Source organism: Eschrichtius robustus, chromosome 1, assembly GCF_028021215.1.
Source record: "Eschrichtius robustus isolate mEscRob2 chromosome 1, mEscRob2.pri, whole genome shotgun sequence".
NCBI lineage: Eukaryota > Metazoa > Chordata > Mammalia > Artiodactyla > Eschrichtiidae > Eschrichtius > Eschrichtius robustus.
In genome coordinates this window covers 158,258,937-158,281,200 of record NC_090824.1, presented here as the reverse complement: position 1 = coordinate 158,281,200, position 22,264 = coordinate 158,258,937, and the positions used below count along the sequence as shown (strand labels likewise).

At 42.7% G+C, this 22,264-nt stretch overlaps 1 protein-coding gene across 3 annotated transcripts in view; it reads left to right on the top strand.

Moving 5' to 3' along the window:
* SV2B (synaptic vesicle glycoprotein 2B) overlaps nt 1-22,264 on the top strand; it is a 75,337-nt gene that overhangs the window by 23,108 nt on the left and 29,965 nt on the right. For 2 of the 3 annotated variants that reach the window (XM_068537571.1, XM_068537565.1), the window contains exons 2-5: nt 5,181-5,361; nt 5,701-5,852; nt 18,867-19,000; nt 20,435-20,524. In XM_068537571.1, coding sequence (XP_068393672.1) covers nt 5,181-5,361; nt 5,701-5,852; nt 18,867-19,000; nt 20,435-20,524 — 557 coding nt within the window. The remainder of the gene's footprint in view (nt 1-5,180; nt 5,362-5,700; nt 5,853-18,866; nt 19,001-20,434; nt 20,525-22,264) is intronic. The other variant, XM_068537575.1, reaches the window with a different exon arrangement.

Here is a 22,264-nt window from a genome sequence, read left to right as displayed (position 1 = left end):
TGCTTTTAGGCAAATGTGAGGGAGGGCAGAGCTTTACTTTGGAGTCTGCTCTTTCTCAACTGTCTTCAGCTCAAAATAATCCTTATATCAGCGTGGCACATTTGGAGGCCGCACATTCTGATCCCCTACGACAGCATTTTGAGAAGCCCTTCTTGTTCTTCCTTTGCCTTGGGCAGTGAGGTTTGGTAGCAAAAGCACCCGGCCTGGAGCTAGGAGACCAGAGTGTAGTGCCAGCAGATCCCGGGCCAGCAGAGAGCTTCCGAGAGAGTTCCTGACCTTCTCTGGTATTCAGTCTCCTCATCCAGTACAGCTAAGGGATGGAACTCAATGTCTAATCTCTAAGATTCATCAATTTGCTTATGTGTCTGGATCAGTCAGGGTGTAGTCAGGAGACAGAAATCATGGCAATTATTGAAACAGAGAGAACTTAATGTAAAAAATTATTAACTGGGTAAGTGAAATGTTTGTAAAAAGTATACTGAGGTAGTGAAGGCAAGGAGCAACTGCCACCCTTAGGACTGGGGGAATAAGTTGGAATTATGATAACTTAGAAGCTCAGGGAAAGGGGGACCTATGGAGCTAGCTCAGATCTCTGGAGAGAGGGCCCTGGCTGGCTGGTGCTGCTCTGGAAGGGGAGGGGAGGGGAGGCGGGATGTGTCTGGGTTCTGCTTTTTGGATTCAGCTGCTGCTACTGTGGAAGGGAATTGCTGCGGCCAGAGAGAAAAAGTGTTGCGCAGGTGAAACTTACAGGAGCAAAAAGCAGAGGTCCCCTCCTTGAAGCCTCCCTCTAGTGCCCCCTACTGGCAGGGCGTAGCAGGGAGCAGCCTGCAAAGTACTTGTATTAGTTTGTGGACAAAGTAGGGGCTAGAAGGATGGCTTTGGAGCTGAGAGATAACAGCTCAATAACTGGCACAATGTTCACTGCTGAGATTGCAAACTGGTGGCCCAGAAGTCACTTAGGGCCACATCTGATCCATAAACATGTCTTGTGTGACTATCACCAAAGTTTAATCAAGCATCTGTGTCTGAGTTTGTTTTTTCAGTCTGACAGTCTTCTTCCTGAGAAATCCACAGAATTTCATCCTTCATGATTTATACTTTTTAGAAACAAACAAATGGGAAGGCAGCTTGGAGATTAGCTATCTCAATAATCAGTTTACAGATGTGAAGGTCAGGCCCTTACAGGGTGAGAGGATTTTCTCCCAAATTACACAACCAGTGAATGAGACCTTTGGTTTCCAAAGTCAGGATTCTTACCACTTCCCCTCCCTGTCTTGTCCTGAAGGTGGGTGTGCTCTGGCCTCTTGCCACTCAGAGTATGGTCTGTGGACCAGCAGCATGAGTTTTGTTAGAAATGCAGACTCTCAGGCCCCAACTCAGACCTACCAAACTGGAGAATCAGAATCTGATTTTAAAAAGGTACCTCCATGATTTGTGTACATAGTGAAATTCGAGAAGTGCTGAAGATAGCTTTATTGAAGTAAGAAAAAAATAGAACTTTTATTGGACGCTAGTGTTTTTCTCTGGGGTGGGACCAGGGTATGGGGTGTACAGATTGGTTCCTAGCAAATGTCCTGACCATTCCTCTGATTCTTATCTTCCCTTCCCCCCAATTTGTAGGCCCACATATAGGCATGCAAACACCACATGTTCACGTACTCATACACGTGCACGCATGTGCTCCCTCTCTCTCTCTCTCACACACACACACATAGATACATGCACACACACCCTCTGAGCCATTTATGATCTGGCCTCTGTCCTAACCTCCAGCCCCAATCCCTCACCAGGTGTCCCATGAGTTCTGTGTTCTACTCACACTGAACTACTTGCAGGTAGTTGCCCAAACACATCAGCTGTTCTTTCAGCCTCCCTGTCTTTGCACGTGCTGTCTGCTGCTGCCTGCGATACACCCCCATCACCAAGATGGAGACCTGACTGACTTCTATGTGTCCTTCGACAACAGCTCAATGTCTTTCTCTTGGAAGCCTTCCCATGTTTAAAATACCTGACATATACCTTTATTGGAGCACTGTTTCTCACCAGGAGATAATCACAGACTTTGTGGTTTATCTCCTTGAATGGAAAGAACCTTGCCCCACTGAGCAAGCCATCCTGGGGACGAGCCAATGAAGAAAGAATGAACTGATGCAGAGCTACGAAGTCTGACCAATGCTTATCCATAAAGAGCAGTGAAATATAGTAGTTGAAGCAGGGACTCTGAGGTCACAGAAGCACTGGTCCCAAATCTTGATATTTCCATCAGTTGTTGACACTGGGGAGCTACTTTATCTCTCTGTGGATCGGTTTCCTCCAGTATAAAATAAGAATAATAACAGTATCTCCCTCACTGGATTGTTGTAAACATGAAAGGGGATCAACAGTGCCTGTGAAATGCTTATCACAGAGCCTGTCTAGTGGCTAGTGCTCACCCCATGTTTGCCGTTTTGCTGCTATTATATGATGTATTAGGCTCCTTAAGTTTGTTCGGCACTTACTGTCCCATTATTTATTGCTGTATAACTCAGTGGCTTAAAGCAACCATAGCATCTATTTTGCTCATGGGGCTGCAATTTGGGTGGGACTTCCCTCCTCCCTCCCTTTCCCCCCTTCTTCCTTCTTCCCTTTCAATATCTGTTTTTTTTTTTTATTCCAAATGTTTAGTGACCAAGTATCATGAGAGAAACACAAGTTTTCTGTTGGCTGAATGGGATGTTGGAAATTCTTGGCAGGGAGTTGCACTAAACTGAGGCCAAAAAATGTTGGAAGCCTAACAGACCTAACTGGGGAAAAAAGTTCCCTCTCTGCTCTGGTCTAGAAGTCTGAATTACCAAGTATAAGGAATTGTGTGAAACTCCAGTGTGAACTGGACTGGTGGTGACCTCCCAGGGGTCTAACTGGGAGTGGGGAGGAAGGGCAGGGCATCTCAGATGTGGGGCTCTTGGCCGTGGTCAAGGTGTTAGGTGGGTTGTCTAAGTCTGAGGAAGTAGAACTCAGTTCTTTCCTGGGGAAAGCCTGGGCAGGTACACACAGGGTTTGGGACCTTTCCAATTGGTTGGGGCATCAGGTGCCGGTAGGAAACTAGCATGGGGACCAAACACAAAGCCAGTCTTGCAGACTAGTACCACTCGGTGAGAATAATAGGGAAGCTACAGCCTGAGGCTCACCCAAGCACCTGACCGAATTCATTCTTGCTGGAGATAGGTCATGGCAACAGAAGATGGTTTTAAGACACCGTCATCAGTGAGTAAGGCAATCCCACTTAACACCCTATGGCTAAGAACCGGGCAAGATTAAGTCTGCTGGGAACCAGATGCTGAAAGCCCTTGGCCGGTCAGGGCTGGACCAGGCAGATAAACTCGCAGTCTAGCAGGAAGACTAACCCAGACATTATTACAGTACAGCATGACCCAGGCCTGAGTTGGGTTTGCAAGTCTTGACTCATTTTCTCAAACACAAGTGTCAGTGACCTAATACAGTGGGAAATTGCTCACTTCATTTTCTGAGCTATGGGCTGAGAAACTGGTAAAATTGTAATGGAGAGAAACCTTGGGTCCAGGAGCACAGGTCCAGCAATTTCCCCTAGACATCCCCATGTTTGACTCTCTGCAGATCTTTGCCCAAATGTCCCGTTTCCCTGAGGGCTTCCTGAACCTTCTTATTTAGAACTGTCTCCTCCCACCCTGACTCTCCTTTTCCCTGCCTCTGTGTTATTTTTCTCTATAACACTTATCAGCAACCCACTTACTGTATATTTTACTCACTCATTTATAATCTCTTTTCCCCAACTAGAATGTAAGCGCCATGAAGGCAGGGATTTTCATGTGTTTGTACCCTGCTGTATCCCCATTAACAAAAATAGCACTTTCCTAATAACAAGCATTTAATGAATGCTTATAGACTCAGGCGTATTTAATGAAGTGACATATACGGAAAAGAAAAAGGAAATAACATATTTCATGACTTTGAGCGGTGTAGAGGTGAAAAGTTACAACTCACATGAGGGAAGGGAATCCTAGTTAGTGAAAACGATTGACAGCACCAAAGTTATCATTTCTTTTCATCTCATGGAATAAAAATAATAAAAGAAGGAAATCTGCCTCTGGGAAGATAAAGCAGAGCATAGTTGAATTGCTCCTTTTGGGGACCTATCTTCCAGTTGATTAACCAGCTAATGAAGCTCTTTGCTTTACGTGGGCCCTTCCCAGCACATATCTGCATAAATAAAGCATCCGCAGGTCAGGAGAAACTTCCTTTCTGTGAAAGACAAATGATGTTCTTCATTTGATTTACAGTCAAGGCTGAGCAAAAGAACACTTACCTAACTCGTATTCAGTATTTCCACTGCATGAAAGACATTCTGCAAAATTTCCTTCTTGAGTTTGGTAAATGATGTACTAGCACAGTCGTTGATAATTAGTAAGTACTCAATATTCAGTAGGAAAGAATTATCCATGTGCTTCTGGAGATTGGCCAACTCTATGAGGATGCTTGCTGGCTTCATTGGAATTCCATAAATGTGTCTACAACAATGTATTTAAATGATATCATAAATTAACTGATTCTATTACAAGACACATAGTAGTTACATGTGTTGAAGAAAGGATAGCTCATTGCTACTCTCTTCCATATTCCCCTAAGAAATCTGAATGTTGGTTGTGGCTTGGAAAAGGTCCTTCTTGGGTGTTTAATAAAATAAGCTGTCTTGTTGGTAATTGCTGTTTTCACTTGCACCATGTTTTTCCTTCCCATTGTTCCCCATACCTGCTTGGCCACAATTTTCCCTGGAAAACTTCTCTAAACGTAACCCCACAGGTAAGGACTTTCGTAGCACCAACACTTGTTTTGCTTAAAAATAAAATGACAGAATTTCCCTCATCTGCAGATTATGCATCTGAAAAAAGATACATCAAACTCAGCTATGGTTGATCTATTTTAGTATGTGTACCTATGTGTAAACCTGGTGAGACTATTATTTTTTGAATAGCATTCCTAAGAAGTCACATTTGTCCAACTTTTCTAATTGGCCACCAACATCTGTCACATTCCATCTTTTATGTCTGTGACACAGAATTTCTAGGATGCATTAAAATGGGCATCAGATTTTCTAAAATGTTGCATGGTCTCTAATCTCTTGTATTCTCTCTCCACCCTCTCCTCTCTCTTTCTCCTCCTCACAGGGCTGATAGTCTACCTAGGAATGATGGGGGGAGCCTTCATCCTGGGGGGCCTGGCTGATAAGCTGGGGAGGAAGCGAGTCCTCAGCATGTCCCTGGCCATCAACGCCTCCTTCGCCTCCCTCTCTTCCTTCGTACAGGGATATGGAGCCTTCCTCTTCTGCAGACTCATCTCAGGCATAGGGTGCGTAATTACAGAGCTTCAGCTGGACACCCGCCCACCCCAAGACCAGTGGTCCATCCATCCTGATACCCTGACTCTGAGTGGTACCTCCAGAAAACTTTGAACTGAGTTTTTGTTTGACTTCCAAGATACTGTGTTAAAAGTTGAACCTTAGAAAGGGGTTAGGTTGTAAAGTCAGTCATAAGGTCAAAATCATCCAACACTGCCTTGGCCGGTCTTTCGAATTCACTGGGTTATTTCACCACTGAGCCTAAGGGTGGGACAAGGCAATTGGGTTCCTGCTATGACCATTTTTAGTGTCTGACTTGGTTCTTACTTTCTGGCATTTTCTCTCTGCAGTATTGGGGGCGCTCTGCCCATTGTTTTTGCCTATTTCTCTGAATTCTTGTCCCGGGAGAAACGAGGAGAGCATCTCAGTTGGTTAGGCATCTTCTGGATGACTGGGGGCATCTATGCGTCTGCCATGGCCTGGAGCATCATTCCACACTATGGTGAGTGCACTGGCTTAAAAGAACCCAGGGGCCCTTGTTACTATGACACCTGCATCCGAACAGCATTCCCTGTCCTCAGCCTTATTCCCACACTCACTCACAGTTCCTGTGTACGGCCTTGATCTTTCTAAAGAAATGCCAACACTGGAGACACATGGCTAATTTCAGTACACATGTCTTTCTGGAAATAATACAGTCTACCCTCCCTCACTTCCTCCCTCCTTCTCTCCTTTCCTTTCTTCTTTCCTTCCTTTTCTTTGAAAGGACTTCAACCTTCATCTCCTCCACCCCTCCTCCTCACAGCAAGTTAGGCTCAATAACCCCATTTTATAGATGTTGTAACAGAAGCCAAGAAGTTGGTGACTTGGCCAAATTGATGACTTGGCCTTGGCCTGACCTTGGATCATCATGCCCCCTCCCCCTCAGTGTGGTGCTCTCGTATACCTTCCATTTTAGTGCCAGCTGCAAACGTGGAGCAGCCCTTACAGACAAGGTCTTGGTTTCAGCTGAGACAATTTTATTATCTTGGATAATTGCAAAAACTGGATTTTCTAGGCAGAGACTTGGCAACATTAACTTTCACTATTGGATTTTATTAAGAGTGAAGTAGGGAGAAGGCAGCAGTTTTGAATTTGATTATGCCTTTTGAGTATCCTGGGTAATATCATCATTACCCTTCAAAATTATGTTTGGTGAACCACTGATTATGGGTGTAGGCTTTGGCATCATCCAGAATCCTGCAGACCATAGGGAGGAACAGAAACTGCCCCTGAAACTGACCAACAATTCTCTACCCATTCCCTTCCTTGGTGTGTATTTATTGAAGTATAGTTGACTTACAATGTTGTGTTAGTTTCAGATGTACTGCAAAGAGATCCAGTTATTCTTATTTATTTATTTATTGGAGTAAAATTGCTTTACAATGTTGTGTTAGTTTCTGCTGTACAACGAAGTGAATCAGCTATATGTATACCTATATCCCCTCCCTCTTGGACCTCCCTCCCACTCTCCCTATCCCACCCATCTAGGTTGTCACAGAGCACCGACCTGAGCTCCCTGTGCTATACAGCAGGTTCCCACTAGCTATCTATTTTACACATGGTAGTGTACTTATGTCAAACCTAATCTCCCAATTTGTCCCACCTTCCTCTTCCCCCTCTGTGTCCACATGTCTGTTCTCTACATCTATGTCTCAATTCCTACCCTACAAATAATTTCATCGGTACCATTTTTCTAGATTCCACATATATGCGTTAATATACGATATTTGTTTTTCTCTTTCTGGCTTATTTCACTCTGTATGACAGTCTCTAGATCCATCCACATCTCTACAAATGACCCAATTTCGTTCCTTTTTATGGCTGAGTAATATTCCATTGTATATATGTACCACATCTTCTTTATCCATTCATCTACCGTTGGACATTTAGGTTGCTTCCATGACCTGGCTATTGTAAATGGTGCTGCAATGAACATTGGGGTGCATGTGTCCTTTTTGAATTATGGTTTTCTCTGGGTATATGCCCAGTAGTGGGATTGCTGGGTCATATGGTAGTTCTATTTTTAGTTTTTTAAGGAACCTCCATACTGTTCTCCATAGTGGCTGTATCAATTTACATTCCCACCAACAGTGCAAGAGGGTTCCCTTTTCTCCACACCCTCTCCAGCGTTTACTGTTTGTAGATTTTTTGATGATGGCCATTCTGACCAGTGTAAGGTGATACTTCATTGTAGTTTTGAATTGCATTTCTCTAATAATTAGTGATGTTGAGCATCTTTTCATGTGTCTCTTGGTCATCTGTATGTCTTCTTTGGTGAAATGTCTATTTAGGTCTTCTGCCCATTTTTCAATTGGGTTGTTTGTTTTTTTGATATTGAGCTGCATGAGCTGTTTGTATATTTTGGAGGTTAAACATTTGTCCATTGCTTCATTTGCAAATATTTTCTCACATTCTGAGGGTTATCTTTTCCTCTTGTTTATGGTTTCCTTTGCTGTGCAAAAGCTTTTAAGTTTAATTAGGTCCATTTGTTTATTTATGTTTTTATTTTCATTACTCTAGGAGTTGGGTCAAAAAAGATCTTGCTGTGGTTTATGTCAAAGAGTGTTCTTCTTATGTTTTCCTCTAAGAGTTTTATAGTGTCTGGCCTTACATTTAGGTCTTTAATCCATTTTGAGTTTATTTTTGTGTATGGTGTTAGGGAGTGTTCTAATTTCATCCTTTTACATGTAGCTGTCCAGTTTTCCCAGCACCACTTATTGAAGAGGCTGTCTTTTCTCCGTTGTATGTTCTTGCCTCCTGTGTCATAGATTAGGTGACCATATGTGCGTGGGTTTATCTCTGGGCTTTCTATCTTGTTCCATTGATCTATGTTTCTGTTTTTGTGCCAGTATCATACTGTCTTGATTACTGTAGCTTTGTAGTATAATTTGAAGTTGGGGAGCCTGATTCCTCCACCTCCATTTTTCTTTCTCAGGATTGCTTTGGCTATTCGGGGTCTTTTGTGTTTCCATACAACTTGTAAAGTTATTTGTTCTAATTCTGTGAAGGATGCCATTGGTAGTTTGATAGGGATTGCATTGAATCTGTAGATTGCTTTGGGTAGTATAGTCATTTTCACAATATTGATTCTTCCAATCCAAGAACATGGTATATTTCTCCATTTGTTTATGTTATCTTTGATTTCTTTCATCAGTGTTTTATAGTTTTCTGAGTATAAGTCTTTTTCGTTCTTAGGTAGGTTTATTCCTAGGTATTTTATTCTTTTTGTTGCCATGGTAAATGGGATTGTTTCCTTAATTTCTCTGATTTTTCATTGTTAGTGTATAGGAATGCCAGAGATTTCTGTGCATTAATTTTGTATCTGCAACCTTACCAAATTCACTGATTAGTTCTGGTAGTTTTCTACTAACATCTTTAGGATTTTCTGTGTATAGTATCATGTCATCTGCAAACAGTGACAGTTTTACTTATTTTTTTCCAAATTGTATTATTTTTATTTCTTATTCTTCTCTGATTGCTGCGACTAGGCTTTCCAAAACTATGTTGAATAAGAGTGGCGAGAGTGGACATCTTTGTCTTGTTCCTGATCTTAGTGGAAATGCTTTCAGTTTTTCACCATTGAGTATGATGTTTGCTGTGGGTTTGTCATATATGGCCTTTATTATGTTGAGGTAGGCTCCGTCTATGCCCATTTCCTGGAGAGTTTTCATCATAAATTGGTGTTGAATTTTGTCAAAAGCTTTTACTGCATCTATTGAGATGATCATATGGTTTTTATTCCTTATTTGTTAATATGGTGTATCACATTGATTGATTTGTGTATATTGAAGAATTATTGCATTCCTGTGATAAATCCCACTTGATCATGGTGTATGATCCTTTTAATGTGTTGTAGGATTCTGTTTGCTAGTATTTTGTTCAGATTTTTGCATCTATGTTCATCAGTGATATTGGTCTGTGATATTTTTGTCTGGTTTTTGTATCAAGGTGATGGTGGCTTCGTAAAATGAATTTGGGAGTGTTCCTCCCTCTGCAATTTTTTGGAAGAGTTTGAGAAGGATAGGTGTTAGCTCTTCTCTAAATGTTTGATAGAATTCACCTGTGAAGCCATCTGGTCCTGGACTTTTATTTGTTGGAAGATTTTAAATTACAGTTTCAATTTCATTACTTGTTATAGGTCTGTTTATATTTTCTAATTCTTCCTGGTCCAGTCTTTGGAAATTTTACCTTTCCAAGAATTTGTCCATTTCTTTGTGTTTGTCCGTTTTATTGGCATATAGTTGTTTGTAGTAGTCTCTTATAATCCTTTGTATTTCTGTGGTGTCAGTTGTGATTTCTCCTTTTTCATTTCTAATTTTATTGATTTGCACCATCTCCCTTTTTTCCTTGATGAGTCTGACTAAAGGTTTATCAATTTTGTTTATCTTCTCAAAGGATGAACTTTTAGTTTTATTGATCTTTACTATTGTTTTCTTCATTTCTATTTCATTCATTTCTGCTCTGATCTTTATGATTTCTTTCCTTCTACTGACTTTGGGTTGCCTTTTTTCATCTTTCTCTAGTTGCTTTAGGTGTAAGGTTAGATTGTTTATTTGAGTTTTTCTCGTTTCTTGAGGTGAGATTGAATTGCTATAAACTTCCCTCTTAGAACTGCTTTTGCGGCATCCCATAGATTTTGGGTTGTCATGTTTTCATTGTCACTTGTTTCCATGTATTTTTAAATTTCTTCTTTGATATTTTCAGTGATCTCTTGGTTATTTAGTAGTGCACTGTTTAGTCTCCATGTATTTGTGTTTTTTACAGTTTTTTTCCTGTAATTGATTTCCAGTCTCATAGCATTGTGGTCAGGAAAGATACTTGATATGATTTCAATTTTCTGAGGCTTGATTTGTGACCTAAGATGTGATCTATCCTGGAACATGTTCCATGTGCACTTGAGAAGAAAGTGTATTCTGCCACTTATGGTGGAATGTCCTATAAATATCAATTAAATCTATCTGGTCTATTGTGTCATTTAAAGCTTGGGTTTCCTTATTTATTTTCTGTTTGGATGATCTATCCATTGGTGTAAGTGGGGTGTTAAAGTCACTTACTATTATTGTGTTACTGTCAATTTCCCCTTTTATGGTTGTTAGCATTTGCCTTATGTATTGAGGTGCTCCTAAGATGGGTGCATAAATATTTATAATTGTTATATCTTCTGGGAGTGATCCCTTGATCATTATGTAGTGTCCTCCTTATCTCTTGTAGCACTCTTTATTTTAAAGTCTGTCTTATCTGATACCAGTATTGCTATTTCAGCTTTCTTTTGATTTCCATTTGCATGGAATATCTTTTTCCATCCCCTCACTTTCAGTGTATGTGTCCCTAGGTCTGAAGTGGGTCTCTTGTAGACAGCATGTATATGGGTCTTGTTTTTGTATCCAGTCAACCAGCCTGTGTCTTTTGTTTGGAGCATTTAACCCACTTACATTCAAGGTTGTTATCGATATGTATGTTCCTATGACCATTTTCTGAATTGTTTTGGGTTTGTTTTTGTAGGTACTTTTCTTCTCTTTTGTTTCCCACTTAGAGAAGTTCCTTTAGCATTTGTTGTAGAGCTGGTTTGGTGGTGCTGAATTCTCTTAGCTTTTGCTTGTCTGAAAAGCTTTTGATTTCTCCATCGAATCTGAATGAGATCCTTGCTGGGTAGAGTAATCTTGGTTGTAGGTTTTTCTCTTTCATCACTTTAAGTATATCCTGCCACTCCTTTCTGGCCTGCAGAGTTTCTGTTGAAAAATCAGTTGATAACCTTATGGGAATTCCTTTGTATGTTATTTTTTGCTTTTCCCTTGCTGCTTTTAATACTTTTTCTTTGAATTTGATTTTTGTTAGTTTGATTAATATGTGTCTTGGTGTGTTTCTCCTAGGATTTATCCTATATGGGACTCTATGCACTTCCTGGACTTGGGTGACTATTTCCTTTCCCATGTTAGGGAAGTTTTCCACTATAATCTCTTCAAATATTTTCTCAGACCCTTTCTTTTTCTCTTCTTCTTCTGGGAGCCCTGTAATTGGAATGTTGGTACTTTTAGTGTTGTCCCAGAGGTCTCTTAAACTGTCTTCATTTCTTTTCATTCTTTTTTCTTTATTCTGTTTTGCGGCAGTGAATTCCACCATTCTGTCTTCCAGCTCACTTATTCGTTCTTCTGCCTCAGTTATTCCGTTATTGAGTTCTTCTAGTATATTTTTCATTTCAGTACTGAGTTGTTCATCTCTGTTTGTTTGTTCTTTAGTTCTTCTAGATCTTTGTTAAACATTTCTTGTATTTTCTCAATCTGTGCCTCCATTCTATTTCTGAAATTCTGGATCATCTTTACTATCATTACTCTGAATCCTTTTTTCAGGTAGGTTTCCTATTTCTTCTTTATTTATTTAGTCTTGTAGTTTTTTATCCTACAAGACTTGCTCCTTTATCTGTGACATATTTTTTTTGTCGTTTCAATTTTTTTTTTTTTTTTTTTGATGCATGGGATTGTGTTCCTGTCTTTCTGGTTATTTGACCTGAGGCTTCCAGCACTGGAGTTTGTAGGCTGTTGGGTAGAGCTGGGTTTTGGTACAGAGATGAGGACCTCATGGAGACCTCACTCCAATGAATATTCCCTGGGGTCTGAGGTTCTCTGTTAGTCCAGTGGTTCAGACTCAGAGCTCCCACCACAGGAGCTCAGGCCCAACCCCCAGCTTGTGAACCAAGATCCTGCAAGCCATGTGGGGAGGCAAAATAAAAAGAAAAAAATAAGAAAGAAGGACACAGAAAAAAGAAAAAAATGAGCAGAACAATAACAAAGAGTAAAAAATAAAATAAGATTAGAAAACTAACATATGTTAGAAAGAAAAAAGTATATATATATAGATGAAGCAACAACTGGAAGGTAAAACAGAACCTAAATAGTAAAAAAAGAGGAGGAAAAAAAAGAGCCAGAAAAGGCCTTGGCTGTGGGGGGCGGGGCTTAGGCAGGGGCGGGGTTTAGGTGGTGGGTGCAGCCTATGCTTAGGATTGGAAAAGGCCCTGGGGGGTTGGGGGGTGGGGCTTAGGCTCAATGCAACAGGAGGGGCCCAGGAGTGCCTCTGGCCTTGGAGGTCGGAGGACCAGGTCCAGGACCCCAGCAAGCTCACTGGGTCCGAGTGGGTGGGGGAAACACTAGGCGCATTCCCCCCATCCTTGAGGGCCCCACCCCATTGGCCTCTCTTCTTCTTCCCCCCCTCCTTCCCTCCTATGCCCCTAGGACCCCCGCAGCCAGAGGGGGCCTCAGAGAATGGAGGACCAGGCCTGGGAGCCCAGCAGGCATCCCAGGGCTTGAGAGAAACAGCTGCCATGCCTCCCCTTGTCCTCCAGTCCTGGAGGGTTCCCCCTCCATCCGCCTCTCCTCTTTTGCACCCCCCCACCTCCCTCCTATGCCCTTAGGACCAATGCGGCCTGCAGGGGGCCTTGGAGGGTGGCGTAACGAGTGTGGGAGCCCTGCAGGCTTCCCAGGGCCCGACTGGGCAGGGGAAATGCTAGGCGTGCTCCCCCCGATCCTCCAAGCCCCCAGGGGTCCCTCCAGGCATGGGAACCCCTACCCCCTCCCAGCCACCCCTCAGGGGCACAGGTCCTGTATGGTCTCCACTTCTCCTCCCCCCCTCACTCCCCCCACATCCTACCCAGTCACTCAGGGATTCCTCCTGTCTCCTTAGGCATTGAGGTCCCCCACCAGCGTCTGGCAGGCGCCCTAGTTGTGGGAAGATGCAAACTCCATGTCTTCCCACACTGCCATCTTCCACTGTGCAGCTCAACTCTTCTTTTCAGATTTTTTCCCTTATAGATTATTACAAAATATTGGGTGGCCAAAAAGTTCGTTCGGTTTTTTTCCATAACATTTTACAGAAAACCCCAAACGAACTTTTTGGCCAACCCAATATTGAATATAGTTCCTGTGCTATACAGTAGGTCCTTATTGGTTATCTATTTTATATACAGTAGTGTGTATATGTTAATCCCAAACTTCTAATATATCCCTCTTCCCTCTTTCCCCTTTGGTAACCATAAATTTGTTTTCTATGTCTGTGGGTTTATTCCTGTTTTGGAAGTTAATTTGTATCATTTTTTAGATTCCACATATAAGTGATATCATATGATAATTGTCTTTCTCTGTCCGTCTTACTTCACTTAGTATGATAATCTCTGGGTCCATCCATGTTGCTGCAAATGGCATTATTTCATTCTTTTTAATGGCTGAGTAATATTCCATCTTATATATGTGCCACATCTTCTTCATCCGTTCATCTGTCCATGGACGTTTAAGCTGCTTCCATGTCTTGGCTGTTGTAAATAGTGCTGCTATGAACATAGGGGTGCATGCATCTTTTTGAATTAGAGTTTTGTCCAGATATATGCCCACAGGTGGGATTGCTGGATCATATGGCAACTCTATTTTTAGTTCTTTAAGGAACCTCCATAATGTTATCCATAGTGACTTTACCAATTTACATCCCCACCAACAGTGTAGGAGGGTTCCTTTTTCTCCTGGTATGCTTGTTTTAAATCTGACCCTCTCTGATGTGTGTTCTGGGCTAATGGAGGCTTCTGTATTATCTTTTTAAGAAGAAGCTTTGGTGTAGACAATCCCTATCGTATTAGTTAAGGGGATGCTGGGTGTGTTACCCTGAGTACCTGATAAACCCTGAAACCTTAGTGGTTTAATACCAAAGAAGTTTTCCCCTCCTGCAAAGCCCGGCTGGTGTTTCTGATCTGCAGGCAGCTCTGCTCCATCAGTAATCCCAGGGCTCAGGTTCCCTCCAGCATGTGATCTACCCTCTTCAACAGGTAACCTACATGTTGGTTCAGTGAAAGAACATGGACAGTTGTATGTGGATGTTTTTGAAGGACAGGCTAGGAATTGGATCACATCTTCTTTGCTCACACCCCATTGGCCCCAAATCTGTAATATGACCACACACTACAGCAAAGGACACTGGGAAATGTGACCTAGCTGTGTGCCCAGAAGGTAGAGGAAATGGGTTTGGGACGATCAAGTTACCTTTGCCATATCCCACTGGATTTTTGTATCAGACACAGAGAAGAAATACGAACAGGAATAATGAAATAAAGAGTTGAAGGGTTTTCCAGATAATTCTGTTACCATAGGTAATTCTACATAATTTTAGATACAAAATTGTATTACTCCTGATATCAGGCTCTGCATTCTACCCTTCCCCAAAATGCATACTTTAATTATCCAGGCTGTTGGTTATATGGGTCCAAGGAATTGCTTTTGTCCCCACAATTCTTCCTATAATATCATTTCCCCTGTTAATTGATCCAAATGTGTTAACACTAAGAAACTATTTCTACATATAAATTGAGTTAGAAAATTTTGTTGGGGGTGGGGAACAAATAGACTCTGGATAAAAGCTGAGTCAAAATAGTGGTTCTGTGTAATTTGGGACAGGTCACTCTAGCTTGTCCAGCCTTGGTTCCTTCATCTATAAAATGGAGAGAAGGAAGCAAAGAGAATAGACTCAGGAGATCCGATCTGTGCCAGCCCTAACATCCAGCAATTCTTGGGAGGCAAATAATGTTGAGAAAATTTTGGAGATGACTCTAGTATTTGGGCTGGTTTCCCTCCAAGCTGCATTAGCAATTCTAGCCCTATTTGCAGACTACTTGTTCCACAAGGGAACTGCCCTCACAACCAACCAATGAGCAAAGGTCCTTGGCTTCCCTCTGATTGGATCAACTTAAGTCATGTGCTCACCTCAGCCAATCACTAAACCCCAGAGGATGCCAGGTCCTGGGCATTTCATATACTTTCTTCTCCATCCCTGACACTGGGGATGGGGTCAGTCCCACCCAAACCACAAGTCTGCAACCCAGTGGAGAGGAAGGATGGGAAGGATGTTGTGAGGGGAGCAACCCACAATAGTCACTACAAACTGCATCATTTTTTCACTTCACTTTGCACACACAAACACACAATGTCTGGGTGTCTGGTTTCTAAAAAAGCAATAAAAGAATTCAGGCTGGGGACACACTGACCAAGACTAAGTGGGATGCCCATGGCAGAGGGGCCACATAGCTCCTGGCTGATAGCAGGGCTTGTGGTTAAGTATCTTACTCCAAATGGATAGGATATTTTCCTATTTGTATGCCTGTAAGAAATCTATGGCTTTTACATTCCATTTAAAAATACCAGCCTCGTGGATGATTAGGCTTAATTGAAACAGGCATTAACTTGAGGGCAACCCATCCTAGAAATATGGTGGACCAGAATCACAGTGTAACAGGAGTGATTATTTATTTTAAACCTCATTTTACCAGGACCAGGTGTTCTGTCCACAGTGAACAGAGACATTTTTTTTTTTTTTTTAATTTTTACTTATTTATTTATTTATTTATTTCTTGGGCTGTGTTGGGTCTTCGTTTCTGTGCGAGGGCTTTCTCTAGTTGCAGCGAGCGGGGGCCACTCTTCATCGCGGTGCGCGGGCCTCTCCCGTTGTGGAGCACAGGCTCCAGACGCGCAGGCTCAGCAGTTGTGGCTCACGGGCCCAGTTGCTCTGCGGCATGTGGGATCCTCACAGACCAGGGCTTGAACCCGTGTCCCCTGCATTGGCAGGCAGATTCTCAACCACTGCGCCACCAGGGAAGCCCTACAGAGACATTTGATGGTATTTCCCAACAGACCTAAGACATTAATCCTCTAAAACCCCCTCCACTCAGCAGGGACAAATGCAAGGGTGATCCGGAAAGGAGACTTGATGTTTGTACATAGCTTGTGCAAACCATTTAACTGCTTTTGCAGGAATGAAGTGATGGGAGGTCTTGGCACCAGGAATTTGGGTGACTGAGCCATTGAGAAAGAAAATTACAAACCTCAGAATGTTTTTCTGGGAACTCATGGGCATAGCCCACCCAAAATGGATATATTATGGGAGATTAATTCCCACTGTAGTCAGCAGCACCAGCTGTTTGAGAAATCCTGATGGAGAAAAGTAAGGCAAGCTAAAAGATCAGTGACCAGAACAATCCCTGCCTCCAAATTAATAGTAGTCCTATATATTTGCAGTTCACTGTTTAATTTTAATTGACTTAAGGCCCCAAAGATGTGCCTAATGAATGTGATAAGTACAGATTAGTAAAATCACCATAAAAACCAGAGAGGCATGAGGGAATAATGGATTTTGGATAATTTGCATGTATTATCATTAAGAAAAAAAATCTCTCTGAGGCAGAATACTTTCTAAACATACCTGCTTCTACCCTTCTTCTCTTGTTACCCACCTGAGTTTGACTGCTATGTAGTTTTGGTCAGCTTTATTTCTGATTACGCCAGAGTGGTTTTTGGACATGAGCTGAGGATGTGGAAATCTTACTATGGATTTGCCTTCTTCTTTCTGTTGTCACTCCCGAGAGAGGAAAGACTTCTTAATTAAAATTAAAATGAACAAACAGGGACTTCCCTAGTGGAGCAGTGGTTAAGAATCCGCCTGCCAGTGCAGGGGACACGGGTTCGAGCCCTGGTCCAGAAAGGTCCCACATGTCTCGGAACAACTAAACCCGTGCATCACAACTACTGAGCCCACATGCCGCAACTACTGAAGCCCATGCGCCTAGAGCCCCTTCTCTGCAACAAGAGAAGCCACCGCAATGAGAAACCCGTGTACTGCAACGAAGAGCAGCCCCCGCTCGCCACAACTAGAGAGAGCCCACACGCAGCAACGAAGACCCAAAGCAGCCAAAAATAAATAAATAAATAAATTTATATATATATTAAAAAAATGAACAAACTGCAGTGAGATGGAAGGAGAACAGGCCAGGCTGTGCAAAAAAGAGATTTGAGTCTGATTGAGAATGTTGGATGTATTATGTGTATTATGTTCTGTGGCCATTGTGTAAAAGCGGCCACAGCCCCATGTTTTTTCACCTGGGATTCCCTCCGGCCAGTCATTCCATTGTGCAAATAGAGTAAGAAATATCTGCAGAAACAGCAGATATTGGTTAGGAGTCCCATGCCAGTAGAACAAATTGAACCGCGATGGTAAGAGAGAATTCAAGACATAAACTGCCCACCTCCGGAGTTGGCCATATAGTATATTTTTAAGTAAATGGAACAGAGATTTTACAGCCGAATAATGTTCACCATTTGAACTTTAGAAATCAATATATTTATTTATAAAGTTTGGTCTTTTTAAGAAATGCTGTTGGAATTGTCTTCAGAGATTGTTTTGAGTGGCATGAGAGAACCAGTCTATTTCATAACCTTGGCTTTAAACGAAAACAATCCTTTTGCTGATCTTTGCTGATATTCATCTATTTTACTCAACATCTTTGGCACTAACTGTCATGTAACTAGTTCTAAACAAATCAAATCTACCCTCAAAGCAGGTGAATTATTTTTGGTTGCCGGGAGCTTTCACACACAGCAAATCTGTGGAAGTACCATTACCTGCCTTCTACAGCTGTGAAAACCCACCAACATAACAATAACGATGTGAGAAAGCCAGGATTTGAACTCTGATCTATGTGACTGCAAAAGTCCAGGCACTTTTCACTGTGTTATCGTTCCTTGAAAGAGGGAAATTTGCTACTTACGAAGATATTTGAAGGAATGTTTTGTAGATCCTGAAGGCAATTTCTGAAAATGGATTTTAGAAATGCTTTGAATACTGAAAGCTGAGTAGGAGCTATTCACCTCTCCATTTCAATGATGGTAGAATTCATTTGAATGTAGAAGCTCAGTTTCTTTAAAAATAATTAGTATTATCACTGACAGTGTTTTTTCAAAGTGTGGTCCTGAGCCCTGTGCATTGGAATCACCTAGAGCTGGTATTGCCCTTTGACTTGGGTAAGACTAATCCCCCATCAAAACCCTGGGTCACATAAGGCCCTGCTCTGGCTTTCCTCCAGCTGTACCCCTTCCCACGAGGCAATGTGCATCCCTAAGGCCACAACCTCACTCCATCCAGATCATGCACTGGGTACTCAGGACCTAGGACTCCCCACTAAACTCAAGGGATCATGACAAGGACACCCACTCTCACCACGGTGGTGTGTGTGGTGTGACCACACCTGTTGGCATGAGGCCCCTCATTCTACAGGAGGGGCTGGTGGGGGGACAGAAAGGGGTCCTGTAAAGGGGGGGCCTTGGGGAGGTCAGGGCTTGGCCTTCCAGTTCCTTATTTGTTAAGCAGGAGGATGGAACATCTGTTACCTAACAGTTTAACTGAAATTTTAATGAATATATAGAAATATGGGATGGTGCCTCCATTTGTACTCCTACCCAAGGCCCCATAAGTGTCAGGCCAGGCCTGCCTACGGGGTTGACAAGATGCAGATTCCCAGCGCCTTTCAGAATCAGAGGCTTTGGGGGCACAGCCAGGGAGTCTGCATGTTAACCTGCTCCCCAGGTGAGGCTCTTGTGCCCCAGGGTTTGAAGGCCAGTGCTCGAAGGTCACTCTAAGACCGTGTGTCAGAGAGCCTCTGACTGCTTCTTCACAGGCTGGGGCTTCAGCATGGGCACCAACTACCACTTCCACAGCTGGAGAGTGTTTGTCATCGTCTGCGCTCTGCCCTGCACTGTGTCCATGGTGGCCCTGAAGTTCATGCCAGAGAGCCCGAGGTTTCTGCTAGAGGTGAGTCAGCGCCCCCAGCCCGTGTGAGGGCAATGGAACAGCGACAGGAGCTAGCCCTGCTGCTCCAGCCCCTTGGTCCCATGTTGGCTGACCTGGCCCATCATTAAATCCATCGTGATGTTTGCGCGCCTGGGATCCAAGGACTGCCAGAGCCGTAGGGACTCGGGAGCTCACTGAGCACAGAGCGGCAGCACTGCTCACCGAGGCTGGGTGGAGCTGGAGGGGGCTCTGCTGAGGATGCTTCTGGCACCCACTCTCCCCAGGGGTTCTGATTATGAGGCTCTTCAAAGCTGCATGCAGTTTTTCCACGTTGCGGCTGTGAGCTGGGCTGTAAATCTGTCACTGCTCCCAAGCCCTTCAAGACTCTTGGCTTTGCAGGACCTCTCTCCTCCAGAAAGCTGCTCCCGGAGTCCTGTGAGTTTTCCAGCTTGGTGGTGGTGGTGGTGAGGCTCTCGTGCTTGCAGTGGTCAGACAGGCAGGGCTGGTGGAGGGGCGATAGGAGCCCAATTCTCAGAGTCTACTTATAAGCCTCCTTCTAGCTTTCTGCAGACTGACCCTCCTTGTTGAATTTCTTCTTTCATCCCATTGATCAGGTTCCAGATGCAGCAAAGAGTTTTTTATCCATGCTTATCTCAAAAGTTACCCTTCATTGTGTATGAGTTTCCTAGGGCTGCTCTAACAAAGGCACACAAACCAAGGGGCTCATAGTAACAGAAATTTATTGTCTCACAGGTCTGTTGGCTAAAAGTCCCCAACCAAGGTGTTGGCAGGGCCACACTCCCTTGGAAGCCCTTAGGGCAATCTTTACTTGCCTCTTTCAACTTCTGGTGGGTTGCTTGCATTTTTTGGCATTCCTTGGCTTGCAGCTGTTTCACTCCAGTCTCTGCCTTTGTCACCACACGGTGTTCTTTCTGTGTGTCTCTGGGTCTTCACATGGGCTTCTTCTTATAAAGACACCAGTCATGTTGGATTAGGGGTGCACCCTACCCCAGTATGACCTCATCTTAAGTAATTACATCTGTAGTAACCCTACTTCCAAATAAGGTCACATTTTGGGGTACTGGCAGCTAGAACTTCAACATATTTTTAGGGTCGGGGACACAGTTCAACCCATCACATGTTGTGTCTTTGCTTTTTCCTGCCAGGGAGGAACATGGCTCCCACCCTGCAGTCTATTCAACCTTAAACTATGAATAGTTACTCATAGCCTATAATGATAATAATACCCAGCATTTACACCTTGAAGGTACAACTATATTATCCTTCCAAGATGGGCTGTGACAGAAACTTGTCCTTGTCTTTCACAAGCCCTAGATAGTAACACATCCATGGCCAATCGCCTCAGACTTGGGTATCAGCACCTGTTGGGCTTGTAGGGTTTTCCACCCCTGATCAGCAAAAGATTGTTCATGTCTCTTTCCTTGGTTTTACCAGATGGGCAAACATGACGAAGCCTGGATGATTCTCAAGCACGTCCACGACACCAACATGAGGGCTAAGGGGGCCCCAGAGAAGGTGTTCACGGTGAGTGCATGGTCACCTCTGCCAACAGGAGGGGGCCTCTCCTCTTCACTGCTTTGGTTTGCTAAAAAATAATTTTATTATATAAGCACATCCTAGAAAATTTGTCAAAAGGGGAATAAAGCCCCTGACATTCCTATTACTGCATCATAATTATTCTTTGCATTTTGATGGATACCTTCTTGGTACTGCTAATTGTTCAAATATGGCAAAGGGAAAAACTAGCTGTATTCATATGGGGATAACCATATGTACATATATTTACATATATCAATGCATATAGATTATTTAGGAGTACTTATAGGCATTCTATATGTGTCTCATAGTATTCACGATCATCCTTTTAATGGACATTAATGTTAGAAACATTAACACAGTTTTTGTAAACATGTCCCCAATGTTAGAGATTCATATGCCCTGTTTTTTTACCTTGTCCCTGCAAATATTGCTGCAATGAACCTTTTCCTACACATAGTTCCTTTCCTTTCATGTTCTGGGTTTGTTTTCTAAGAGTAGACTCCTAGAAATAAAATGAGTGGCTCAAACGGCATGAGTATTTTTATAGCTCCTGAGATGCATTGCAAATTACATTTCAGTAGAGTTGCAATGATCTGTGATACCACCAGTGATAGGATACCTGTTTCTCAGCATCCTTACCAGCATTGGCTGTTAGCCTGGATTTTCCTTCTCACTAGTTTAAAAAGTGAAAAGCTAGCGAATGGCAGTTTCTATGAGGAGGTCCTGTTAGTTACCATGAACTGTGCTCTTCCCACCAAGCTGTGGCCAACCACGAGGAATACCCACGGCAGGGTCCCTGTGTACCTGTCTGCATGACCCCCTTTTAGACCAACTCCAAATCCATTTCTTCAAGGAAGCCTTCCTGAGTTAACTCCCACCTACTCCAACTCACTGCTTTTGCTTCTTTGGCTTCCATAATTTGAGTCTGGAGTAAAACACTTCTTCTTGTTAACCTGTTACTTGAAACCCCTGATTCTCAGGCAGGACCCTATAGCAGCTAAGAATCTACAACCTGAAGCCAGACCAGTCTGGGTCCAAATCCTGGTTTTAACATGTTCTAGCTGTGTGGCCTCAGGCAAGGTACTGTCTGTGCCTTATTTTCTTCATTGGGAAAAAAAAGATAACAATGTTTATAAATACAGTTATGGTAAGGATTAAAATCAAGCACCTAAACTGTGCCTGGCTTAGAGTAAATACTACATAGATGTTAACTATTATCCAAATATTTTATGTCATATTTTTTAATAAATAAACTCAAATAACAGATTTTATAGAAAGTTGTCCAGTGGCATATTTCCCCAATCCTAACGCTCCTAAAATTATCTAAAATATGGGACCAGTGCATTTATCACAAACATTTATTAAGAAGCACCATTAACAATATTTATAGACTTCCCGGTTGGATAAACGAAATGTAATTGAAAATATAACTTTTAGCTAGTTCATTTTCTTAATCCTTCCTCAATTAACTTTCTTATTAAAAATTTCCCACACTTAAAAAAAAAGGAAGAAGAAGTACAATTAGCAGAACTACTCCAAATGAAAGATGATAAGGGAATTGATGGTTCTCCCAACCTCCCATCCCCGCCGCTCCCTGTGATGGATTTTAATGCTGCAGCTGGACTGCAGGTCTGGACCCCAGATGTTAGCAGGAGCGCCCTGTCCCCTGGGGTCTGGGTATGCTTGGTTCAGTCCTGCCTCCCACCCCCACCCATTCTATAGCCT